This window comes from Macaca nemestrina, chromosome 7 (assembly GCF_043159975.1).
Source record: "Macaca nemestrina isolate mMacNem1 chromosome 7, mMacNem.hap1, whole genome shotgun sequence".
In the NCBI taxonomy this organism is placed as follows: domain Eukaryota; kingdom Metazoa; phylum Chordata; class Mammalia; order Primates; family Cercopithecidae; genus Macaca; species Macaca nemestrina.
The window spans coordinates 90,153,291-90,179,103 of record NC_092131.1 but is presented as its reverse complement, the minus strand read 5'-3'; the positions used below and the strand labels follow the sequence as shown (position 1 = coordinate 90,179,103).

The following is a 25,813-nucleotide window of genomic DNA, read 5'->3' as shown; positions in this document are numbered from 1 at the left end:
GGTGCCCTTTCCCTACCCTCTGAGAATCACGAAAGCAAACCCTGGACTGTTCCCAGCATCCTTCCACCAGTTCCACTTTTCTTGTGCCCTGGTGAGCAGTTCAGTCCATTGTCCCACACATGCCCATTTTCTCTAGGTTCCAAATACTGAAGCTTCCCCTGTCCTCTTCCTCGTCCATATGCTTTCCCTGTGGAACAGGAGACAAATGTAATGCTATCCTTGTGTATGTTAGTGCTTCGTAGAACTCGAAAATGGGTAGCCAGGGGTCACATGGCAGAATAGTGAATGGGAACAGCACATGGCTTTTCAGTCCGGTGTTCATGCTGTCCTGCTGGATTTTAAGACATCCTACAAAGCAGCCAGCATATCAATCACTTGTATTTAGATAACAACAGAGAAAAATGATTAAGCTAGACAGGCAGAAACAGAAAAACTATTATTTGAACTTAAGTGACAAACTAGAGGACGTAATGAGAAAAGAATAAGAAAGAGAATAAGAGTAAGAAACATTATCCAAGGCTGTGAGAACTGTTGGATATCAGTACAGAGATTTAGGTTCATTACGATGCAAATGGATTCTAGACAAGTTAACATTAAGCTTTGAAAACTCATCAGAATATGCATATCTATAGATATGATTATTAATATAATATCTATAGATCTTATATCTATAGATACATATATATTTAAAAGCATGTTTATCCCAGTTTTAAGAGGGAAATGATTGCCTTTCAATTTCTAAACATATATGAAGATATATGATCAGAAATAACATGAACATTAAAGCAAAATTATTTATACTAAAACATAATTTTAAAAAGAAAAGACATGGAAAATAGTTCGGAAAAAATAACTGACAAACAGTTAAATCCAAAGCAGATCACTGATGCAATTCCATGTCAGTTGATGATTGAATTTAATTTAGCCAAAGTTTATAGATCACCTGCTAGATGCTTGGGACTCAGCAGTGATGGCTAGACTCTTGCCCTGGCTTTCACATTGCTCACAGATTCCACTAAGTAAAAATTTGAGAAAAATGAACAGTTAATTTACATGTAAGAAAACACTGGCAGTAAATCGTGGCATGGAAACATATACAACATTACTGGCAATTACAGAAATTCAAATTAAAACAACTTGCAAGTACTGTCACACACCTATTAAACTAGCAAAAATAAATATACACACTGAGTAAGACATTTGGCAGAGCAGTAGAGCAACGGACACACCAATGTCTTGCTGCTGGCACTGTGAATTGGTTCCATATGTGTGGAAAGTAATTGGCATCATGTGGCAAAAGCTATAAACCTCTTTTCTCCCAGTGAACTGTTCTGAATTCAGTATTTCCTTTCTGAAGAATACCTCTAGGACATAATTCAAATGAAATCAATAGTGATTGCCACAAACATGGTCAAAGCACTGCTATTTGTGATAAGAAGACATGGGGGAAAGAAACCAACATGTCTGCTAAGTGTGGTGGCTCACGCCTATAATCCTAGCACATTGGGAGGTCGAGGTGGTGGATCACCTGAGGATAGGAGTTTGAGACCAGCCTGGCCAACATGGTGAAACCCCCGTCTCTACTAAAAATACAAACATTAGCTGGGTGTGGTGGTGCATGCCTATAATCCCAGCTACTGTGGGACTGAGACAGGAGAATCACTTGAAACCAGGAGGCAGGGTTGCAGTGAGCTGAGATAGTGCCATTGCACTTCAGCCTGGATGACAGAACAAGACTCTGTCTCAAAATAAGAAAGAAAGAAAGAAAGAAAGAAAGAAAGAAAGAAAGAAAGAAAGAAAGAAAGAAAGAAAGAAAGAAAGAAAGAAAGAGAAAGAAAGAAAGAAAGAAAGAAAGAAAGAAAGGAAGGAAGGAAGGAAGGAAGGAAGAAAGAAAGGAAGAAAGAAAGAGAAAAAGAAAGAAAGGAAGCCAACATATCTGGTGGCAGGCAAAGGCTATACCATCCATGCTGTACCCGCAAGCAGACCACGCCTCGTCAGGTAAAAGCGAGCCTGCCTCCTCAGCACTCAGCACACTGCTGCTCCTTGACCCAGGACACCCTGCAGATCCCCACACAATACCCTCAGGAAGGCCTTCCTTAACCCTCAGGCGTAGTCACTCGCCCCAACCCCAGCCTTCTATGTCTCAGAGCTCCCTGTCAGTTTTATTCAAAGCACTAAACAAAGTTTGGGGTTATCTGTTTGGGTGACATTCTTCTTTAATCAATTTCTCCACATGACTGGAAGCCTCCTCAAAGCAGAAACCTTGGCCAATTTTACTCACCCTGTGTTTTCCTCTCGGTGTAGGGCTTGGAACAGAATGGATAGGTGAGTAGGTAGAAAATGCATGGGTGGGTGGGTGTGTGGATGGATGGATAGATGGATAGTTGCATGGATAGATAGATGGGTCAGTGGATGGTTGCATGGATGGATAGGAGGATGGTAGATGGATGAATGGATAGATTGATGGATAGATAGATGGGTGGGTAGATGGGTGGGTTGATGGTTACATGGTTGCATGGATGGATGGATGAATGGATGGATAGATAGATGGGTGGGTAGATGGGTAGGTGGATGATTGCATGGTTGCATGGATGAACAGGTGGGTGGGTGGATAGGTGGATGGGTGAATGAATGGGTGGATGGTTGAAATTTTTGTATGCAATATCTTCCCTTCTGTTTACATAGGGCCTCATAGCTTTAAAAAAGTACTTTGCCAAAATATTGTATTTTAATCTCTTATACAGCCTGTGAGGTGGAAGTTTTGTCTTTATTTACAAGTTGAGAAAACTGAGGGTTATCTCAAAAGCAAGTTAAGTATCTTAGTTAACTGCAGACACCATATTTTTATTTCTTGCATTTTTTTTCCCCTCTCTCAAATTGCTATTGGCAAAATTCCTAAGTTGGAACTAGTGACAGGAGATTTCTTGTAAGTTTCCTATTTTTAAAAGGAATGACTGAAATAATACAGAAAAACGTACAATGTTGCTTTTTGTTTAAAAAACCTCTGTACCTATTTTTTAAGAATTTTAGCAAAGAAAAAGTGATGCATTTTACTAAACACATCTTTTGGCATTCACTTGCTTAAAAGAGGAGCTCTGTTTCCCTTTCTCTGACAGAGTGTGCTGTGCTTCTCCCTAAATTACTGCGGTGCTGTTGTCTTTGTGTAGACCCTACCTGGCCAGAGAACTTAAATCTCTGAGTTTAGTTGTAGCTGATTAAATATTTTGTTGCAGTTTTGTATCCATGTACCTACATGTAATTGGGCTGGAATTTTAACGGCCCTTGCAAAGTAACTGGTTTTGACTCATAAAATGAAACGAGTCCTGTATTAAGGAACCACTTACATAACATAGGGACTATTTGTTATTTGAAATATTTAAGTGGGAAAAAATTATATTGAATTAGGAGCCTTTGGGAGTTGATTCTTTATATTCCTTGTTTGTTTCATACAATGTTCGCTTTTTCTCGGATTGTGTCACTGATAATTTTTATTTGGGTAAGTAAATCTTACATTTCTACTTCCAGATTGTTTGCCTAGAGTCTGGACTTGTAGCCACAGATTGTTACAATGACTGTTTAATACAGATTGTTACCTGTTGATTGTTTAATACAGAATGTTACATGTTGACTGTTTAATATATGATCAGAAGTGTATATTGTAAGCTATTTTTGTGCTTAGGTTTCTCACTTATCTGGTTTCTATGGTAATATTTCCTTTCTTTGTTTAAACATATTGGCAGCTAACCACTAATTCTGATATTTACAATATTTTTAATAGACATGCTGTTGTCAAAACTGACTTCATTGTTTTCTCTCATTTAGTCTTTTATTTAAGTGGGTAAGCCCCTCTTAGATTAGAAGGAAACTGTCCCCCCATTTTCTTGTCTCTCCTTTCCCTACTCCCTGTGGTAGTTATTCTCAAGTCCTTTCTGAAATTTTCCATTTACACCATAGAGTCCTCACAGGCTTTCCCCAAATTTAATGGCTGATTTTTCTGTCATTGTCATTTCCTTTTAAAATTACATTTCTAATCTATTTATCTCAACAGGAATGCTTTTGGCTTTCTAAGAGTCTGATCCTTGCCTTTCCTTTTGTAATCTGTGTGATTGTGACCATAATCTGTGTCAATGGAATGTCCAGACCTCCCCTCTCTTCCCTTCAGATAGGAATTACCATCTGAATTCCTAGACCTGCTGAAACAAAGCACCCAAAACCGGGTGCTTAACACAACAGAAATTTATTCTCTCACACTCCTGGAGGCCAGCAGTTCATGGTCAAGGTGTTGAAAGGGTCAGCTTCTCCTGGAAGCTCTGAGGCAGGGTCTTTCCCTGCCCCTTTCAGCTGCTGGGGACTACTGGTGGTGCCTGACGCTCCTCGGCTTGTGGCCACATCTCTCCAGTCATCTGCTAACTTCTCCCTGTGTCTTCACATCGTCTTCCCATTGTCTGCCTCTATGTTCAAATTTCTCCTTTTTCATAAGAACACCAGTCATATTGGATGATAGCCCCCACAATAACCTCATTTTGGCTAGATGACCTCTGTTTTTGATTAAAGTCACATTCCGTGGTACAGGACTTTAGGACTTCAGTGTATCTTTTTGGAGGGATACACTGCAACCCATCACACCATCCTTGCCGCCTTCACTTCATTGCCCTTGGCCTGGATCCACCTGCCATGGGCCACCTTAGACACCAGGTAGACGGACAGTCAAGGTACAGTGTCCTTCTCATCCTCCCGTTTTAAATGCCTCCTTTCTCCTTAAGAGCTTGTCTCCACCAGAGTGCAGGGACTTGAGAAGTAGGTGTTTAGAAAACCCACAATGAGTATTTCTCCTGGGAGCAGAGATGAGGCACAGTTTGTTTTGGTTCTGTTTTGGCCTTTACATGCACAAGGACGCTGGGACAGAGCTGCTGTCTCCAGTGTTGCCAATTCTCTGTCACTGAATCCCTGTCACTGAGGGCCCCTTCTGATGGTCTGGGTTCCCAGAGGACATTTGTAGCCTTGAAATTTACCTTCAGCTTGTGGGCATCAGTCCACAGACCCTCTCTGCAGCCATCATCTCTTCTCTACTGTAATCATTGGCGTCATGCAGATAACCTGGGATGAGCCTTCAGATGTCATTTCTGAGCCTGCTGCTCTGAGCATCTTTGTTTTCAGAGCTTCTTTTGACATGTTCTCCAGGCCTTTGAGTGAGTCTCTTCATTTCCGATTAGGCTCATTGATTTTGCAGCTCCTTTCGTTGTTCAGTTGTTCTTGTTGTTACTTCTGCGTATCAGAATGTGGCTCTTGTCTTACTGGCTGGTTCAACAAGAAGGCACCATCCCAGGAATCTTTGCTTCACTGCAGAAAGAAAGACTTGGGGTTTGTATGGGCCAAGAATTGACAAGTTCAAGAACTTTCTGTGTATTTCCCCCCATTGTAATATGTGTGTCTTCATTGAATAGATACCTATTACTTGCCTTTTATTGTGGCGTGCCCTTTTGTCACTGAGCCATAGTCTGTGCTCTGAAAGGATCTACACTTTCTAGGGGGGAAGATTCTTACTCATGAGCCAAAAGCAAAATACTGACCAACTGACAGGAACAAGGAGCTGGAGACATGAGAAGAGCTATGGATTCTGCTTTGTGGGTTCAGTGAGACCTAGTAAGTAGCTAACATTACAACTTCAGTCTGGCAAAGCTGCTCTTGAACCCACAGAATCATACAGGGGCACACCTGTGTACATACGTCACCGGGAGCAGGAGTCCTTTTCTGAGTCTGCACTGGGCTGGGGTGCCAGCCACATCTGCTGAGGCTCAAACCAGGCTAAAAGCTTTGTAGATGCCAACTCTTCACTAAACAATTTTTTTCTTCAACTCATAGGTTTGCACTGATATAAAAACATAAGAGATGTCATTGTGGGGCAGTGCTTCATTCACTGTGGCAATTTTATGGCTAACATCTCCAGGAAGCATCATGTAAAGGTGTCTAGTACCCTCCTGAATGGCAGCTTCCATCACCGGATGAGGAGGCCCTTCTTACACATCAGTCTAGAATGAACCAGTTGCCCTTAAATACACCTAATCCTTCTTGAAAGCCACCCAAGTCACTGCCACTGCCATGAAGAACAAGTTTCTGAAATCATAGGACTGCGCCTTCTGGAGAAAGTGGTACTTCCTTTTACTTGGACTGAGATTTAAAGGGCTCATGCTTGAAAAACCAACATGAACACATCCTCCCTCTCTCTGTGATAGAGTGGGTGGAGCTTAACCACGGTTGTGTTGAATTGTTGGCTTCTCCTTAACCAGCTGTCATTGATTTTGTAGTTTAGCCTTCATGGATAGGATTATATAATTGCTGGCTTTGCTGTCTCGGAATCTTGTTTACTGTGATTCTGCCCGGACTAAACACAAATAAATAATGAGGACTAATGAGGGCTCCAGGGCTGGAAGAGCTAGGTTTTAATGTCAAGTGTATGAACATCTTTTTATTTATTTATTTTTTATTTTGAGATGGAATCTGGCTCTGTCACCCAGATTGGAGTGCAGTGGTGCAATCTCAGCTCACTGCAACTTCCACCTCCCGGGTTCAAGTGATTCTTCTGCCTCAGCCGCGCAAGCAGCTGGGACTACAGGTGTGCACCACCACACCCAGTTAATTTTTCATATTTTTAGTAGAGACAGGGCTTCACCATGTTGTCCAGGCTGGTCTTGAACTCCTGACCTCAAGTGATCTGCCTGCCTCAGCCTCCCAAAGTGCTAGGATTACAGGCATGAGCCACCGCGCCCAGCCCTGGACATTTTTTCTAACTGTGCATTTTTTCTCATTTCTCTCTGCCACTTTGTGGACACCTGGGCACCCTGTAATGTCTGTGCTTAAAAAAGAAAATAACTTTTGTAAATCAGTTTTCAGACTAGCCCCACACCAGATTTTTCAATGTCCATCCAGCCCAGAAACCATTTCCAAGCATGTCTATTTTCCAAGTGTCAACATTTTTGCAGACTTCTGCTTTTTACCACTTCCCTCCCAGCTTGAGTTTATCAGATGTCCTGCAGAAACACAGTGGGTATATGCGTAGAAAGAGCTCCGGGAACTGGTGACATATGCTTTCTCCTCTTTCTCATGTTGAGGGGAATCAGTGGTACACACAGCCACTTATTTCTTATTGATGATTTTCTTCTGATAAAGCAATACCCCCAGAGGAAGCACAGGAGGTTTCCCTACAAGTGTTCTTTCTTGGCTGGGTGGTCAGCATCACGTGCTGTTTGACACCATGAAGGTCAGGAAACCTTCGAGTTAGGGCAGCCAGATGGGCACACATACACAACCACAAAGACATGCACACCGCCCCACACACATGTAGACACGCCCCTTCCCTCTGAATCATAAGCTACTTGAGTGTCAGTTCTGTCTGCAGCCTCTGCATCTTCATATCCACCCCAGTGCCTGGCAGAATGGTTTACACACAGCAATACTCAAGAAAGTGTTGCTGAACGTACGGACACAAGTTCAAGACAGCATCCCTGTTATAGCATAGTAACATGTGCACTTGTTCAGGGGAGGATGGGGATCCCTGACCTGGGGCTTGCAGCAGGAATGGGATTTGGATGAGAGGGAGGGGACTGTGAATTCCAGGAGAGAGTAAATGGAGTAGGGCGCAGAGGTGGAAAGGGTTGTGTTTCTCCTTCATCATGCTCACAGCACACGGTGTGAACAGAGACCAGCCTCATCTGCAGAATCTCAGCCGCTTTACTGACCTCACACTACTACCACTGCTTTTTACCACTTCCTTCCTGGCTTGAGTTTATTGGATATCAGTCCTGCAGAAACGCGTGGGCATAAGCCTAGAAAGAGCTTTGGGAACAGGCAACATCTGCTTTCTCCAAGAGGAGAAAGGAGGTCCACTCTAAGAGGTGTATGCAAAGACCTTCTGTATTAGTCTGTTTTTACACTGCTGATAAAGACATACTTGAGACTGGGCAATTTATAAAGAAAAAGAGGTTTAATGGACTCACAGTTCCACATGACTGGGGAGGCCTCACAATCATGGCAGAAGGTGAAAGGCACATCTTACATGTCAGCAAGCAAGAGAGAGAATGAGAGCCAAGGGAAAGGAGCTTCCCCTTATAAAACCATCAGATCCCCTGAGACTTGTTCACTATCACGAGAACAGTATGGGGGAAACCGCCCCATGATTTAATTATCTTCCACCAGGTGCCCCCCACAACACGTAGGAATTATGGGAGCTACCCATAATTCTCTCTCTCATTCAAGATGACATTTGGGTGGGGACACAACCAAACCATATCACCCTCTTAGCTCCAGGCCCAGCCCCCCTTGTACTTCCCACGTTGACCTCCCATCTTGGCCCCTTTGGTCACCATGATAACTCACATTCCAATAAGGAGGCAGGGGAGGTCTGCAGCCCCAGAGCACCCCAGCAGCCCCTTGAGCACATGGGCCAGTCAGTTACCAACAGCAAGGCTACACCCTTGTAGCCCCCAAAGCCTTCCTACAAATGTCAATGTTGGGCCTACTTTGTGAGCCCTGCAGTTTATTTATGAACATGCAGTTTCTGCACTTCAATTGGTAACTTTTCCTTGGCCTTGAATTCCCCTGCTCTGGGAGTGTGCCCCCTCCCCTAATTTCTTTTATCTAGAATAAATTAACCCCACAAATCATTGCCCGCAGGAAGGCAAAGGGCATCACTATAAATCAGAGGCTGCTCTGGGTGGGCAGGGAGAAGCTATGAAAGGCAGGAAGACATAAAGTTGAAAAAGTGGGTTGGAGCCAACTGGGGGGCTGTGAGGCTGCAAAGGAAGGACTTTGGATGTTCTGCTAAAGGCTGAGTGGGCTAGGGAAAGCTGAAAGGTCTTGAGCAGACTGATATTTCAGGATGATTGATCTGGTAAGAAGTGCACAGAGTGGATTGCTTGCAAGTCTTGGTGACTTGAATTTCTTCAGCTCACAAACACTGATTTAGTTTCTGCTGCATAGTGGGTATGAGGTTGAGCTGCAGAGGCAGCCAGGCAGGGCTCTGTACTGTGGAGTGTACAGTCCAGGTTCTGGTTGGCCATGCTGTCTGCCGCAGCAAAAGAAATGTGGGCTGAGTCAGTGCCACACAGATCAGTGGGGAGGTTAACACATGGGATCTCAAGCTGGACAGAGCCTAAGGAAGTGCTCACCTCCACTGCGACTTGCTCAGAGTTCACATGGAGTTAGTTAAGCAGCCTGAGGCCGAGCCGCTGCTCCTTCTGCAGTTCAGGGCTCCAGCCCCAGCTCAGGGGATGTGGAAGAGGTGTTGAGAGGGAGGCTGCCATTGTAAGGACAGCCACACCTAAGCCCTTCCCCAAGGGATTTGTACTGTAATTGGGTCATGTTATAGTAATACTTTGATTATTTCCTGTTGTTTTGTTTATTTTATGATGGTCCTCAGATTTTAATTTAAAGATTTTCAATAGACACTTAAGATGTGTTGTCAAAACCAAAACCATAACCAGCCTCCTCTGCATCTTGCCTTTGGCTGCCATTTCATTTTGGGTACAAACCATTCAATATTGAATGACCATAATGGCCATGCAGAGTGAGTGGAGAGGGTTGGATTGCAATCTTAATACCTTTATTCCATGTTCAGCTGTCTGGCCCTTGCCCCTGAGACCTGGGTATGTCTCTGTGAATCCAGGAAGGAGAAACATACAGGCCCTGTGGAACCTTTTTTGACTTGGCATTGCAAAGTCCACATGGTGACCTTCCTGTCAGCCTGTTGCTTGGTTGACAGTCATGCTTATCCAAAGACTCCTCATGGAAGGCCACTGTACTTTGCAAGATGACCACCAGAAAATATATTGGGACCAGAATTGACCTAGGCATCATCTAATCCAAGCCACTTATTTAATAGATTAAAACCAATGATAATGGAATGAAGAGTGATACAATCGTGAATTGTGGATTATGGAAAGATTAGGAAAAAAACCCACTTTCCTGTGTTGAATTGGAGGCGTCGGAATGCACTCATGTTAAATACAGAGCTGTGTCCCATCAATGGGCTGAGAAGCAGTGACAGTCCAGCAGTGATGAACACATCTCACACCCAGATCTTGGTTTCTAAATACCAATTTTTGCTAAAGGGAATCAAGGTCTGGGCTTAGAAAGTACAAGAGGAGACTGGAAGATCTTATTTTGCCAGGAAGCAAGGAGGTACCCCAAAACTGATAACTATATGTCACAGGAACACAAGGGGCATTCTCTCACCCAAAATGGAGTTCCCCAGACAAATTGGGGATGACTTGGGCATCAAAAAATAATGATACTTGGGAAAAAAAGAATCCATGTGTCCATAGTGATACTTAAAGAGGTGAGGAGGCAATGCTTTTCTGTACAGAAGAATGCCAGGTAATACATGTAGAAGGAAAGGTAGCTTTAGCAAAACTTCCTCTTTGCAACCACCATTGTACTAATTGATTCAGGCCAGGATCAGCAAGGGATGCTAAACCCACTGAGCAAAAGGATGTAGAAACACAGAATAGTCACATAATCTCAGAATATCACCCCACAGATTGTTTACTAATCACAAAGGGTGTAATGTTAACCTTTACAAAGGAGGGACTGACAGACACCACCTTAACCAAGAGACCAAACAGGGCACCACCTGTAGCAGGAATACCTGACATCAGGTGCTCCGGGTAGGATTCGGTGGGAACCACTCAACTGGACTCTAAGGTTGTTGCCCAAAATAGCTAACTTTAATCTAAACTTTGGGAAAAAATTGAGTAAATTCAGATTATGCGATATTCTATAAGACAGGCAGTGAAACACACCAGCATCTGCCCCCTGATGAAGAGGCTAAAAGTTCCAGGACTTAATGCCAGTCAGATGGATGATTCCTTCTAGTCAAATTGTTTTAGTTTTGTTTTGTTTTGATTTATTATTTTAATGCACATTAAAATTTAAGTTTCTATATTTGGAAAATTCTTTTAAAAAAAGGCATTAAAAGGTGTGGAGACTCTTTTAGATAAAAGAAAAGTAAAGTAACATGACAATGTAACGCAGTGTGGGATTGCAATGTCATGCAATTGTGATGGGATCCCGGATCAGGACACAAAATAGTTATAAACCACATTTCTGGGATAGTTGAGAATATTTGAACATGGGCTGTGAACTTAATATCGTATTGATGTTACACTTATTGAAAATGATAATTATATGGCTGTCATGTATAAAAATATTATTATTATTCAGGGATACATGCTGAAGTATTTACGGGTGAAGCAGCACGATAATCATTTACTGGCAAATGATTCATCAAAATATAAAAAGCGTGTGTATTTGTGTGGAGAGAGAGAAGCAAAAGCCAATGTGACAGCGTTTTAACAATCAGTGAGTCGAGGTGGAGAGTGCACTGTGACCTAGTGCAACTTTTCTGAAGTTTAAAATTTTTTCAAAATAAAAAAATGTAGGGAGTAAAACAGTAACAATGAAACAGGCCCAGGGCAAGTGAGTGACTTGTCTAAAAAAATCAACTCAGAATCTACTCTCCTGACCTTAGATCCAGTGCTGCCCGTCCGTTTTCGTCTATGTGAACAGAGAGAGAGAGAGAGTGTGACAGAGAGAGAGAGAGAGCGCGCGACAGAGAGAGAGAGAGCAACAGAGAGAGAGAAAGAGAGAGAGAGAGAAAGAAAGAGAGAGAGAAAAAGAGAGAGAGAGGAGAGAGAGAGAGAGAGAGAGAGAGAGAGAGAGAGCGCAAGCGCGACAGAGTCCCTCATTCTCCTGGTTCAAAGACGGGAGCTTTGAGAGGGCGTAGACCCACTCTTTCCAAATTCCTGGAGGTGGCGAAGGGGGATCTAAAGACAGGCGCTCATCGCCATCTAGTGGCCAAATAAGGATGCCTGTCAACTGCCGCCAATTTTTGAGAGGAATTTATCCCACATTGTTGGGACCTTTCCCGCAGCCTCTGCTTGTTACATTTTCCTATTTGCGAAGCAGTAATTTTTGTTTATATTTCTGCTCCTCTAATTTTCCAATACGGATTTCCAGTTGCTTCGAAGAAACAGACCCAAAAGCAGATTTCCTCTCCCCAGAAACCTGACTGAGCCCAATATTCTTCGATAATCAAGAAGAAAGAGAAAAGTCCCGCTCCGATATATTTCACCAGGTCCCTTTGACCATCTCATGCCAGCAAACCGCTGGCCCTTCTGACTCCCTCTTGTGGAAATAAAGGAAGACCAATGAGAAATGAGAGGAGCAAAGGCAATTTATCTAGCAGGACTTCAACAGCAAGGGCGTCAGCCACCATCACTTGCATGTGGCAGAGACCCACAGGCTGGCAGAGGAGTGGGAGCTTTCTAGTGGGACAAAGGGAAGGCCTCGGGTGCGTCCTGCCTGGAGGCTGTTGGCGTGGGGAAGCTGGGGGGCTCGCTGCAGGCTGGGCATCCTATGGGATTAGTAGGGGAGCAAAGTTGGCTCTCTCGGGTTGGTCCTAAATGGAAAGTGAGGACAAAAATTAGAGAATCTGTCAGTTATTAACCAAGTCCTGGCCATTTTAGACTGACTTTTATGGAAATGATGATTTAGCTTCCTGAGTTGTTACTAGAATAAGAAGTGGCTCATGCCTGTAATTGCAGCACTTTGGGAGGCCAAGGTGGGTGGATTGCCTGAGGTCAGGAGTTCGAGACCAGCCTGAGTTTGACCAACATGGTGAAACAGTCTCTACTAAAAATACAAAAATTAGCCGTGAGTGGTGGTGCACGCCGGTAGTCCCAGCTACTGAGGAGGCTGAGGCAGGAGAATTGCTTGAACCTGGGAAGCAGAGGTTGCAGTGAGCCGAGATCTCACCACTGCACTCCAGTCAGGGCAACAGAACAAGACTCCATCTCAAAAAAAAAAAAAAAAAAAGGAAGAAGCAGCAGCAGCAGCTGGCTTCTTGCACCTCTGTCTTACAGGAGACTGGCTTCCTGGGCTATTTACTATCAATAAAGAGGTTGGTTTCCCAGGCATATCACTGTAGGTTGTGGGTCAGAGTTCTGTTTTTTATATATTGTGTGGCCATCGTCTGTTTGTATATCAGGCTCACTCTGGAAGCAGCCCGTCCACCAAGCACCCTGGCGCGGTGCAGGCAGCTGCAGGCAGCAGCTGCTCCTCTAATCACAGGAAAGGGAGCCTTTGTTGGAACCGAACTGTCGATTCCCTCCTGGGCAGGGGTCGCCGCAAAGGATCACCGACATGAGATTCACAGCAGAGAGTTATTTATTACTAGCGCGCTAGGGTCCCAAGCTCTAAGTTGGCCCTGGGACCCCGACTGCTTGTTACAGTCTGTTTATATAGGCAAACACAAGTTCAAACACAGCTTAGGGCGCGAAATTCAAACAAAGCTTTAGGCGCGTGGTAATTGGGTCTGTCTATGGCCTGAGCAAGGTGTCTTGTTCTAATTGGTTAGAGCAGGACCTTATGAGGTTTTTTTCCTGGAGTTGTTGATTCCGGGAACTCCGAGGCAGGGTGGGACCCCCGGAATTGGCAGGGTGGGACCCCATGAGGTTGTTTCCCGGAATTGGCAGGGTGGGACCCTATCAGGGTGGGACCCTATCGAGGCAGGGTGGGACCCTATCCAGAGCCACCTGGTGTTAATTTTTTTAAGTTCTTTTTTTATGAGGCCTAGTTTCTAAGTTTTATGCGGCCTAGTTTCATTCCCTCCTCTTTTTGTGTCAGAGGCTCAATCTTGAGCCTCTTCTTCAGTCCTGAGGGTCTGGTATTGTTGGGTCAGAACCATAGCATGTACTATGTTTAATCTATTTTTAATAAGGGTGAGTAAGCGGTTGAGTATGCATGGCCCGAAAGTCAGGATGAGCGTGAGCAGGATGAGGGGTCCTAAGATGGTGGAGATTAGGGTGCTAAGCCAAGGGGATTGGTTGTACCAATTTTTAAACTAACTTTGTTGAGATTTTCTCTCTTTTTTTCTCTTGTCTAATCTTTTTCTTAGTTTTGCCATAGAATCTTTAACTATTCCTGAATGATCTGCATAAAAACAACATTGCTCTTTCAGGGCTGCACAGAGCCCGCCCTCTTTCAGAAAGACAATTTCTAGTCCTTGTCGGTTTTGTAATACAACTTCAGACAGAGAAGTCAAGGACTCTTCAAGTTTTGTGATAGATTGTTCTATGGCTCTAAGGTCTTCATCTATGGCTACTCTAAGTTGTTGCAGATGATGGTTACCATGCACTAGGGCTGCTGTCCCGGTCTCAACTCTAGCCGCTACCTTAATTCCTAACATGTCGGCGAGGGTGAGGGAGATTAAGGGCGGGGAGGTGCTTTGAGGAGCTTTTAGTTGGGGCTTCTCCGATATGGAAACCGGGGGCTTCCTAGCTTCTAATAAAACCTGGTTTGGCCTTACTGCAACAGGGGCAGTGTCTGGATTGACTAATAGTCTGATTTGGAGGGGAATTTTAGGCAGGTTGTGCTGGTATAAATAGAGACCTTATATTAACCTTGTTGTTATTTATCTGTTATCAGATTTTGCCGCATCTTCAAACTTGATGCCAACCAGGTTGCAATTTTCCGAATATCGTGTTGTGGTACAGGGCTGGACAAAGGACATGGTTATATACCAAGGTTTTGTGGCCTATTTTTACTTTCCATTATTAGTAGTCACACAGGACCAGCTTTTGCAATACAAGTGAGTCAGATTTTCACAAGTTTTTCTTATTTGTCCTGTCCTGAATCCGGGACAGGCATAAAACCTATTCCGGCTGATGGACACCTTTCTAGCCTGTCCTTTCCATTCTTGTCCATCCTGAGGAGTCCTTAATAGGACTCCTGTGGGACCAGTAAACCGGGGGCCTGTGTTTTTTATCTTTCCTGCTATTTTTTTTTTTTTAGGTTGAAATAGAGGTCTGGAAACCAAGTCTTTATAGGAGCATTCTCGGAGGTCTTATTTAAGACCTCTTGATTATTAAAATTAATTATCTGTCAGGTCAGGCTAAATGGCCGGTGGGGGTTAGCGTCAAAAACTACACTAGAGAAGGCGCAGGGAAGAAGGGCAAACAATAAGCAAGGAGTTAGATACGAGAGAGTCTTATCTTGAGCGGGTCCGCGGAGCGTCGGAGTTTCCATGTCTTAAGTGGTGTTGGTCCGGACGTCTCTGGAGCAGCCTTGGCGTGGGATGCGTGGATTTAAGTGGAGATTCCGTCAACCTTTATGGCTGTGGGCGTGGTCAGGAGAACAATGCAGGGTCCTTTCCACCGAGGCTCTAGTCCTTGAGTGCGGTGCCGTCTAACGTAGACAGAGTCTCCCACCTGGAAGGAGTGACTGGTCTGTGGATGTCCTGGTTGGTACAGTTCTGCCAAGGGGGCCCAGATTTGGGCCTGTACTGCTTGGAGTCCTTTTAGCCGAGCCTGTAGGTCAGTTTTAGGATCGGAGGGGGAGAAGGAGTTAAGCAAGGTTGACAAAGGGGGAGGTCCTCCGTAGAAGATTTCATATGGAGTGAGCCTAAAACGGTTAGGTGTATTTCGGGCCCTTAACAGAGCTAAGGATAGGAGGCGTCTCCAATCTTTTAAACCAGTCTCTAAGGTCAATTTAGTAAGGGTCTCTTTTATTGTTCTATTCATTCTTTCTACCTGTCCTGAGCTCTGGGGTCTATAGGCACAATGTAATTTCCAATTAATCCCCAATATCCTGGCGAGCCCCTGACTTACCTGAGAAACGGAGGCCGGCCCGTTATCTGACCTAATTACCTTGGGAAGTCTGAATCTAGGAAAGATTTCTTCCAGAATTTTCTTGGCTACTATGTGTGCTGTTTCTTGCCGGGTGGGGTAGGCTTCTACCCATCCTGAAAAGATATCTATAAACACTAGTAAGTACTTATATCCAGCATAGTGAGGTTTTACTTCAGTGAAGTCTATTTCCCAATAGACTCCTGGGCGATTACCACGAGTTCGTTTCCTTTCTGGCACTCGGGTAGCCCCAGCGTTTACCTGCTGACAGACCTTACAGGCAGATGTCACTTGTTCTACGAGGGTACTTGCCTTTGGGATTAGAAAGTCAGTTTTTTCAATCAGTAATTTTAGCTTTTCGACTACTCAAGTGTGTCCAGGCATGCATCTGCTGGATCATTGCCAGGGCCTCCTTTTGGAGAAGGACTATTTTTCCTCCTTTTTCTCAGTTTTTAGTGTCTTTGTTCTCTATAGCCCCTATGGCTTTTGCTTCTTCCTGGTCTCCCGGGGTTTAAGTATGTTTAATAGTTATGTGGCTGGTTTCGTCAGGTTCTGTGGCTAGGGTTAGTACTTCTGCCATGGCGGCTTGCCTGGCCACTTGGTCGGCCTGTCTGTTTCTTACTGCGACTGGATCTTGTCCTTTTTGATGCCCGGGGCAGTGAATTATAGCCACTTCTTGAGGAAGAAAAAGGGCTTTTAATAAGGCAATTATTTCAACTTTGTTCTTGATTTCCTTTCCTTCTGAGGTTAGGAGACCTCTTCTTTCATAGATACTTCCATGAGTATGAGCCGTTGCAAAGGCATACCAGCTATCAGTATAAATGTTAGCTTTCTTTCCCTTGGACAGCTCTAGGGCCTTGGTTAGTTCTATTAACTCAGCCTTCTGTGCAGACGTGCCAGGAGGTAGTGATTGTGCTTAAATGGTGTTGTGGCCATCTACTACCACCACTCCCGCCCTCCGGGTACCTGAGTCAAGGTAACTGCTGCCGTCTGTGCACCAGGTGTGATCCGCGTCTGGGAGTTCTTCGTCTTTAAGGTCTTCCCGTGTTCCATGGGTCTCAGCCAGTACTTGCCGACAATCGTGTGGGCTTGGTTGGTCTTCTGGTACCGGCAGCAGCGTAGCAGGGTTTAGGGTGACCGGAGGGCCAAAATGGACGCGGTCCGTGTCCAGTAGGAGGGCCTGGTAGTGGGTTAGGTGTGCGTTGGTTATCCACCGGTCCGGGGGCTGCCCCACTATGGCCTCTAGAGCATGTGGGGTAATAATAGTTAGTGGCTGCCCAAGGGTTAACTTAGCAGAGTCCTTGACCAGCATAGCGGTGGCTGCCATGATGCGAAGACACGGGGGCCAGCCGGCCGCCTCCGCTTCTCTCCCTCTCTCCCTGGTCCTTTTTCTCTCACAACTGCCGCCAGGATTTTTGTTAAATGCTTATCCCTCACTCGGTCCTTACGATCCTCTCGCTCCATCTGTTCCTTCGCTAACCTGGCTTCCCTTTCCTCAGGGGTTTCTCTCTTATTATACACTTTTTTTGCCTCCTTAACCAATTCCTGTAATCCATAGGTTTGGATTCCATCTAGTCTTTGGAGTTTTCCTTTGATATCTAATGCAGCTTGGTCTATGAATGCCATAACTACGGTAGCCTTATGTTCTAGGGCCTCTGGGTCTAATGGGGTATACATTTGGAACCCTTCCAGAAGCCTTTCCATGAAGGCTGCCGGGCTTTCATCCCTTTCCTGAGTTATGGTCCTTACCTTGGCCAAATTTGTGGGGCGCTTTCCTGCCCCTTTGAGACCCGCCAACAGAGCCTGGCGATAGATTTGGAGACTCTCCCTACCTGGTGCCATTTCATAGTCCCAGTCTGGGCGGGTGAGGGGAAATCCCTCGTCTATTTTATTGGGAAGTTGGGTTGGGAGGCCTCCTGGTCCTGGCACATTTTTCCAGGCCTCCAGGAGGACTTGCTGCCTTTCTTCAGTGGTTAGGAGGACCTGCAAGAGTTGCCGGCAATCATCCCAAGTGGGCTGGTGAGTGAGGAGAATGGATTTTATTAATGAGGTTAGGGCCTGGGGGTCTTGGGAAAAGGAAGGGTTATGGGTTTTCTAGTTGTAGAGGTCAGAGGCAGAGAAGGGCCAGTACTGGACCGTGCGATTGACGGTACGGAGGGGAAAAAGGAAGGATTGCCAAGTGGAAGGGCCATCTGGGTCCTCAGTCCACCGCAAGCGGAGACGAGGAGGTGTCGGTGGCGGCGTCCGAGGGGTGAGTTTGGGCGGGGCTGGAGAAGGAGACGGGGTGGAGGGAGGGGCCGAGGGAGAAGTTGGAGAAAGGGTAGGGGCCGAGGCGGTAGAGGAAAGAGCTGGGGACAAGACAGGGGGCAAGGGTGAAGCGTAAGGTGGAGGTCTCAGAAGGGGGTTTTGAGGTGGAGGAGGCAGGGGGTCAAGAAGGAGGAGATCCCTCTGGGGTTCATCTGGGAGGACTGGCTTATGCGGGTCTGGTTTCTGATTTTTTTTTTTGGGGGGGGCTTCTAAGGCAAGAAGGGTAGACTGGGGTGGGGAAGGGGAATGGAGGAAGGGTTTCACCCAAGAGGGAGGGTTTTGGACCAGATCCTCCCAAGTAATTATGTAGGCCACCTGGTCTGGGTGTCCATGTGGCCCAGGATCCATCACTGTTGCTTTAACCTGTAAGATAATTGGGAGGTCAAATGTTCCGTCCCAGGGCCACCCAACATGGAGGGTAGGCCACTCGGACGAGCAGAATTTTCGCCATCGTCCCTTACGGACTTCTATGGAGAGGTTGTGGGCTCGAGCCCGAACGTCAGGGAAGTGAGTCAGGGTCAGAGACAAAGGAGTCGTCAACGTCTGTCTTATTTCGTCCACGTATAACAAGGACAAAACGAAAGTAACAAAAACAAAGACCAGACAAGTAAGGAGAAGCCGCGCGGCCAGAGAGTGGCGCCACAAGATCATAAAATACTCAGACGGCAGGGGCGACCTGCCTACAGATTTAAGAGGCTGACTGAGTCGTCAGCCTTCTCCCAGACTACCGCCAGGGTGTCCCCCGGGGGGTAAGTGGGAAGGTGCCGGACACGTCTGTCCCCCTTCCCCACTTAATTCAGAAGGAGTACTCCCCAGAGTTCAGAGTTAGCCGGCAAGACAGACAGAACAAAACGAAAGTACCTGGTAGGTCCGTTCAGTCAGCAGTCCGTGGCCCGGGCCAGATGGGTCTCCGCCGGATGGGTCGGGGGTCCTCGGACGACCCCACTTCCCGGCCAACGCACCAAATGTTGGAACCGAACTGTCGATTCCCTCCTGGGCAGGGGTCGCCGCGAAGGATCACCGACATGAGATTCACAGCAGAGAGTTATTTATTACTAGCGCGCTAGGGTCCCAAGCTCTAAGTTGGCCCTGGGACCCCGACTGCTTGTTACAGGCTGTTTATATAGGCAAACACAAGTTCAAACACAGCTTAGGGCGCGAAATTCAAACAAAGCTTTAGGCGCGTGGTAATTGGGTCTGTCTATGGCCTGAGCAAGGTGTCTTGTTCTAATTGGTTAGAGCAGGACCTTATGAGGTTTTTTTCCTGGAGTTGTTGATTCCGGGAACTCCGAGGCAGGGTGGGACCCCCGGAATTGGCAGGGTGGGACCCCATGAGGTTGTTTCCCGGAATTGGCAGGGTGGGACCCTATCAGGGTGGGACCCTATCGAGGCAGGGTGGGACCCTATCCAGAGCCACCTGGTGTTAATTTTTTTAAGTTCTTTTTTTATGAGGCCTAGTTTCTAAGTTTCATGCGGCCTAGTTTCACCTTGAAGGGAGGTCAGAGACTTGAGTTTGGGTGTTCAGCTTTATTCTCCAGTCTCGGGGAGGCGCCTGTAAGCTTCAGTGGTCTCCTCTATACGTGAGCAATTTCTGCTGCGCTTCCTCCCTCCCCATGAGCCGCCTCTTAAGGGGTGGCACTGAGCCCACGCCCACCAGCTCCCTCTGGAGGTTGGAGGGTGACTTGCAGGAGCTGTGCACAGATTGCCTGTAAGATGCAGGTGCAGATGGGAACAAGTAGCTCTTCTGCGCCCAATACCATGGCAGGTACTGGAGGCCGAGAAGGACATGTGCAGGCCTCTTGGGACCCCGGCTGGAGCAGGCACACAGACGTGCACTTGCATTAACGCTTACTTTATTCCAAGCCCATGTGGGCCCTGAACTCACCCTCCACATGTTCTTTTCCCTTCTCTCCACCACCAGGCGCTCCGTGTGAAATGGTCCCATCTCAGATTGCCCTGGGTAGACCTAGACTGGCTCATAGACATCTCCTGCCAGATCACGGAGCTCGACCTTTCTGCCAACTGCCTGGCGACCCTCCCCTCGGTTATCCCCTGGGGCCTCATCAACCTCCGGAAGCTGAACCTATCGGACAACCACCTGGGGGAGCTGCCTGGCGTGCAGTCATCGGATGAAATCATCTGTTCCAGGTGGCTCCCCGGGGTGTGAACGGAGCCGTGTGTGACCCCACTGTCACCGTTGTGCTCCTGCACATACTCCCGGGTTGTATTTTGCGGTTTGGGGGGAAAAATATTCTGGCTAAAATAGGAGAAGGAGTTTTGCCTGCCCTTCGGCAAGCCTCCTTTTCAGGTTAAAACAGAGGTTTAGAGAGATCATTTGTCTGGCCCAAGTTTACACAGCTCACCTGCGGACGTGCAAATGTTTCCCTGAGATGCTCGTCTCGGTCCTGCCCAGGAATCAGATGAGGGCAGCCAAACCTTCCCATGCTGGTGGATGCAATGGGGCTCTGAGGCACCAGCTTTTACTCTACCTTCCAGGGAAAGTGGGAAGGGCCTCAGAGAACAGGTTAACTCTGCAGGACTCCGGCAGCAGGTGGACAGTGTGGGCAGTCCAGGTTTGCTTCTTCTGGAGGCCTTGAGGGGAGACCTGAGCCTTACCCTTGAGCTTGCACGGAAAGAGGAAGGACCTTAGTTGATATTTTTATTTATTTTATTAATTTTTTTATTTTTTGAGATGGAGTTTCACTCTCTTGCCTGGCTGGAGTGCAGTGGCGCGATCTTGGCTCACTGCAACATCCAACTCCCTGGTTCAAAGGATTCTCCTGTCTCAGCCTCCCGAATAGCTGGGATTACAGGCACACGCCACCACACCCAGCTAGTTTTTGTATTTTTAGCAGAGACGGGGTTTCACCATGTTGGCCAGGATGGTCTCGACCTCCTGACCTCGTGATCCGCCTGCCTCGGCCTCCCAAAGTGCTGAGATTACAGGCATGAGCCACCGCACCCAGCCTACTTTCCTCAGGACACATAACTGCAAGTCCTCATTCCATAAAGGGGTTGAATTGATTTTTAAAACGAAGGCTCTAAGTGAAGTAAGAGTCAAGAATGTTGGAAAGAGCTTGGGGTAGGAAGTAACCCATGGGACTCCCAAGTGAGAACGGGAAGGAAGCCTACACACCAGAACTTAAAGAGCAAGTGCCGTCCAAGTGGGGCCCTTCACCTGGGCCAGATGGACAGGTCCAGAAGGTTAAAAGCCCGGCTCTGTGGTCTCAGCAGCTTTCAGGGAACCCACTCATTTTGCTATTACATGCATGCGAAGGATTAGAATCCCTGTTGGTTAGTGGGGCCAGGGCCCACCAATGAGAGATTTGTCTTTACCTACACAGGACACAGTAAGATTTCTTCAAATGAATTAAAAATCATATGCACTACATTTTCAATGCACACTCTTTAACCTTGCACAGAGAGAAAAAGAAAAAAAAATACATCTCTTGGTTTATAGAAAAATAGGTAAATTTGGTGTTTTCCCTCTTTCTTCTGATGCCTGCCTTCCTTCTTCTCCGTCCCAGACTACTTGAAATTGACATTTCCAGCAACAAGTTGTCCCACCTCCCTCCTGGATTCTTGCACCTCTCAAAACTTCAAAAACTGACAGCTTCAAAAAATTGTTTAGAAAAATTGTTCGAAGAAGAAAATGGTATGTTTTCTCATCAATGACCTGAGTGAATTAGTCATTTTCTTCTTGGTTACGGATATTTTTACCAATTCATACTTTGTGTCTTTTTCTTTTAAGCCACTAACTGGATCGGTTTACGGAAGCTACAGGAACTTGATATATCTGACAATAAATTGACAGAACTCCCTGCCCTGTTCCTTCACTCTTTCAAGTCCCTCAATTCTCTGAATGTCTCCAGAAACAACCTGAAGGTGTTTCCAGATCCCTGGGCCTGCCCTTTGGTGAGTATCACACCAAAAGTCATGAAAGCCATAGTCAACTCTGCATCTCAGCTAGCCTCAGAGAGCCCTCAGGTGCATTACGTCAGTTCATCCCCTCGGCAGCCAAGCCAGGTAGCAGGACCTGGTTCCCACATTGTAGCATTGTCACTCAGCATACAGTGAGGCTAAGTGTCCTAGGCAAGTGACTCACCTGAAAGCCAGACTGCCTGGCTCTGGGTTCCAGAGCCACCCAACAACACCCGCAGAACTTTACCCAGAGACAGCCTGCACCCTGGCACTGGACTAGTCATGCCTGAAAAAGGAGGGTTCAGTTCTTTGGGGACAACTATCACATGAGAGTAAGAAATCAGACTGGGCACGATGACTCACGCCTGTAATCCCAGCACTTTGGGAGGCAGGTGGATCACGAGGTCAGGAGATCAAGACCATCCTGGCCAACACAGTGAAACTCCATCTCTACAAAAATACAAAAAAAAAAAAAAAATTATCTGGGCGTGGTGGCGTGTACCTGTAGTCCTAGCTACTCAGGAGCCTGAGGGAAGGGAATTGCTTGAACTGGGGAGGCAGAGGTTGCAGTGAGCCAAGATTGCACCACTGCACTCCAGTCTGGCAACAGAGCGAGACTCCATCTCAAAAAAAAAAAAAAAAAAAAAAGAGTAAGAAATCACCAATCACAGCACTTCTGATTAAATGGTATTTTTGCCTCTGGGGAATTTTGCTTGTTAAAACAGATGGAACAGCATAAAGAGTGTGTGTGTGTGTGTGTGTGTGTGTGTGTGTGTGTGTGTGTGTGTGTGTATGTTATGGCTGTTGGTTTTAAACCAACAGTAAATGTCATCACTGACATTAACATTCCTAGTTTGGCCATTTGTGTAGGAGAAACCAGCTTCTCACTCCCGTGTGGTCCTGAATTGTTCCATTATTTCCAAGGACAATGGGCCGGATGTTCTGGAATGAAGGAAAAAGACCATGAGCTCCCCCAGGAAACCCCATTCCTGTCCCTTCCTTGGACCAGGGGTGGAAGGACAGGGACGGTGAGGGTGTGCAGGCTTCCAACAACACTCAATCATCTTCATTACAGGACATTATTGTAATGGTCCATTTTTAACATCAAATTTGGAAACAGTCTCACAGGCACCACTGCATTTAAAGAGCTAACTAAGATACTTTTTTTTTTTTTCTCTCGTCAATCTCTTAGAAATGTTGCAAAGCTTCCAGAAATGCCCTGGAATGTCTGCCAGACAAAATGGCTGTCTTTTGGAAAAATCACCTGAAGGATGTGGATTTCTCAGAAAACTCACTCAAAGAAGTTCCCCTGGGACTTTTCCAACTCGATGTAAGCCTAATAGCCCTTTTTTCTCATTTTCAGATTTGAGAAAAAATTGCTCCATGTTGCAGTGAAATGTATGTGTTTTCCCTGAGCTTCCTGAGACAAATGTAAGGGGAAAAGGTGAAGAAAAAGTTCAGCTATCAAAAATACACATGGCCATGAACAATGATGAGGGCGGAATATGGACAGCAGAAGCAGCTATGTTAGGTGGTAGTGGGGTTATAGTTCGTATCCCTTGGGACTTTCTTTAAGTCCATGGCCTGCCCATATATGAGGCTGAGTGGACACTGAGAGCTCCAGGAAGGGCCTTTCCACAGAGCCCTGTGTGCCTACCCAGAATAGGGGTGCTTTCTCACTTTAGGTGGTTTTAGGTGGTTGGCTGGTCCTTAGGCAGACAGGCCGTGGATCACACTCATTGCTTGGAGCTCAGGGCCAACCCCAGAAGGGGTCCCATCGGTGCCTGCTAAAGGCACCAGGACAGTCTCACCAGGGCCCTGTGCTGGACTCCCAGGCAGAGTGCCCAGGCCACCCTGCACAGGCTTCAGCCCCTGGTCCTGCCAGGCCACTGCCAGAGCCCCCACGGGCACTCCTCCAAGGCCTGGTGCGGCGACCACCACAAGGCAGCGAAGGCCCCTTCAGCATGTGTATCCTCAGAGAGGAGGGGCTGTCATATCCTAGGCTCCTGACAAGCACAGGACAAAGTCAGGGACCCAGGGACGGGAATTTTCACTTCTCAGAAGAAAAGAGTCATGCGGGGGCGCCCTTGGGGGGGTCCCACATCATACTCCTCTCAGGGTATTCCTGGCCTTCAGTCCTTGTCCATAGCCCTTGGACCCCTGTTCTGAGTCTGTCTTCTCGTATTTCACACCAACAACTAACAGGCTTGGTTTTTTGGCTTCCCCCAAAGCCCAGAAGCAGCAAATCAGGAGAGGCAGAGCCTTGTCCAGTGCTTCACCGTGGGCCTGTGGGAATGTGTCTGCTCGAGGTCTTTTTCTCCACACTGGGAAGGGGTGGATGGGTATGTGGGAGACTTGGAGGGCCCTGAGGCCTGGCACATGGCAGGGTCTCCATAGAATTTCAGCAGGTGGGGGCTGGTTGCAGTGGTTCTGATGGTGGGCGTGAGCCCCTTCAACAAGGAAGGAGACAGAAGCACCAGGAGGAGAGAATTTAAGGTGGGGCAGCAAACAGCCTGTGGCCCTCCTGAGGTCACCCTGGTTGTGGGTGGGATGTTGGTGGCTATGGTGATGTCCTCAAGCAGGGAGATAGCATGTCTAAGGTACTCCTGTAAAGTAAAACATGCGCCAGGCATGATGGCTCAGACCTGGGCACGGTGACTCAGACCTGTACTGCCAGCACTTTGGGAGGCCAAAATGGGAGGATTGCTTGAGGCCAGGAGTTTGAGGCTGTAGCAAGCTATGATCACACCGCTGCACTCCAGCGTAAGCAGCAGAGCGAGACCCTATCTCTAAAAAAGTAGATAAATAAAAAGAAATAATAACAAAAAAAGAATAAAACATGTTCAGGTACAAGGTAGCCCCTCATCTCCCTTGGTGACTGGGTTCCCTGTAGGGTCTGTTTGCAGTAGGGCTGAGGGAGGGCTACCCACAAGGGGCACCCCAGACACGCCGATAATCCTGAGGGGCCCAGCTTGGGACTGTGTTGGCTAGCAGAGGGCACGAGGCTAGGGCAGTTACCTTTAGTGGTGCTGCCACCCCTGTCCTCAGACCTGGGCCGGCCCAGGAGGCCACCCACCGGGAGGCGACAGACACCAGCACTGTGCTGTACGCCCCATGCCACCCCCACCAGCCGTGACCCGGTGTCCTCCAAACCATAAGAGTCTGGCACTTTCACCGGAGAGACCCACCAATAATCAGCACTCTTAAGAATCCTTAACACTGACAGCTACTTGGGCTCCTTTCACTCTAGAATAATTGCCTCTCACTGCCCTTGAGGGAAGAGCTCCTGTAGATAGATGGCCCCGTTGCTCTGTTTGATATCATTTCATGAGTTTGAAGAGGCTGCTGGGCCCCACACAACTGGGATCTGCATGAAGGCAAATTGGTTGGAATCGTTTGACTGCACGTGGTCGGGAACTGACTGGCTCTTCAGTCTCCCCTCCCTTCTTGTATCTGATGCCATCTTAGCTTCTCTCTCCCTCCCTCTCTCTCTCAGGCCCTCACATTCTTGAGGTTACAAGGGAACCAGCTGGCAGCACTTCCACCTCAAGAGAAGTGGACCTGCAGGCAGCTCAAAACCCTGGATCTCTCCAGAAACCAACTTGGCAAGTAAGCAGGGGCCTCTCCTCCCCAAAGCATGTATGGGGCCGCGGTAGAGCAGGTCCTCGGAATGGCGGCAAGCGAGTCTGCAAGGGCTGCTGAGCCACCAGCTGGGGGCTTAACAACAGAAATCACTGGCTCACAGCCCTGGGGGCTGAAGTCCGAGGTGGCGGCGTGGGCAGGCCTAGCTGGTGTCTCCTGAGGCCCCTCTCCTTAGCTTGCAGATGCCGTCTTCTCCCTGTGTCCTGGCGCGGTCGGGCCTCTGTTTGTGTCTGTGTCCTAATCTCCTCTTCTTATAAGGACTC

The 25,813-nt window shown here is 46.9% G+C and overlaps 1 protein-coding gene across 8 annotated transcripts in view; it reads left to right on the top strand.

Annotated features, from left to right (window-relative positions):
• LOC105499251 (leucine rich repeat kinase 1) overlaps positions 1 to 25,813 on the top strand; it is a 154,786-nt gene that overhangs the window by 78,473 nt on the left and 50,500 nt on the right. For all 8 annotated transcript variants that reach the window (XM_011771766.3, XM_071100553.1, XM_071100555.1 and 5 more), the window contains 5 exons: positions 19,909 to 20,135; positions 21,515 to 21,642; positions 21,739 to 21,902; positions 23,101 to 23,238; positions 25,405 to 25,517. In XM_011771766.3, coding sequence (XP_011770068.2) covers positions 19,909 to 20,135; positions 21,515 to 21,642; positions 21,739 to 21,902; positions 23,101 to 23,238; positions 25,405 to 25,517 — 770 coding nt within the window. The remainder of the gene's footprint in view (positions 1 to 19,908; positions 20,136 to 21,514; positions 21,643 to 21,738; positions 21,903 to 23,100; positions 23,239 to 25,404; positions 25,518 to 25,813) is intronic.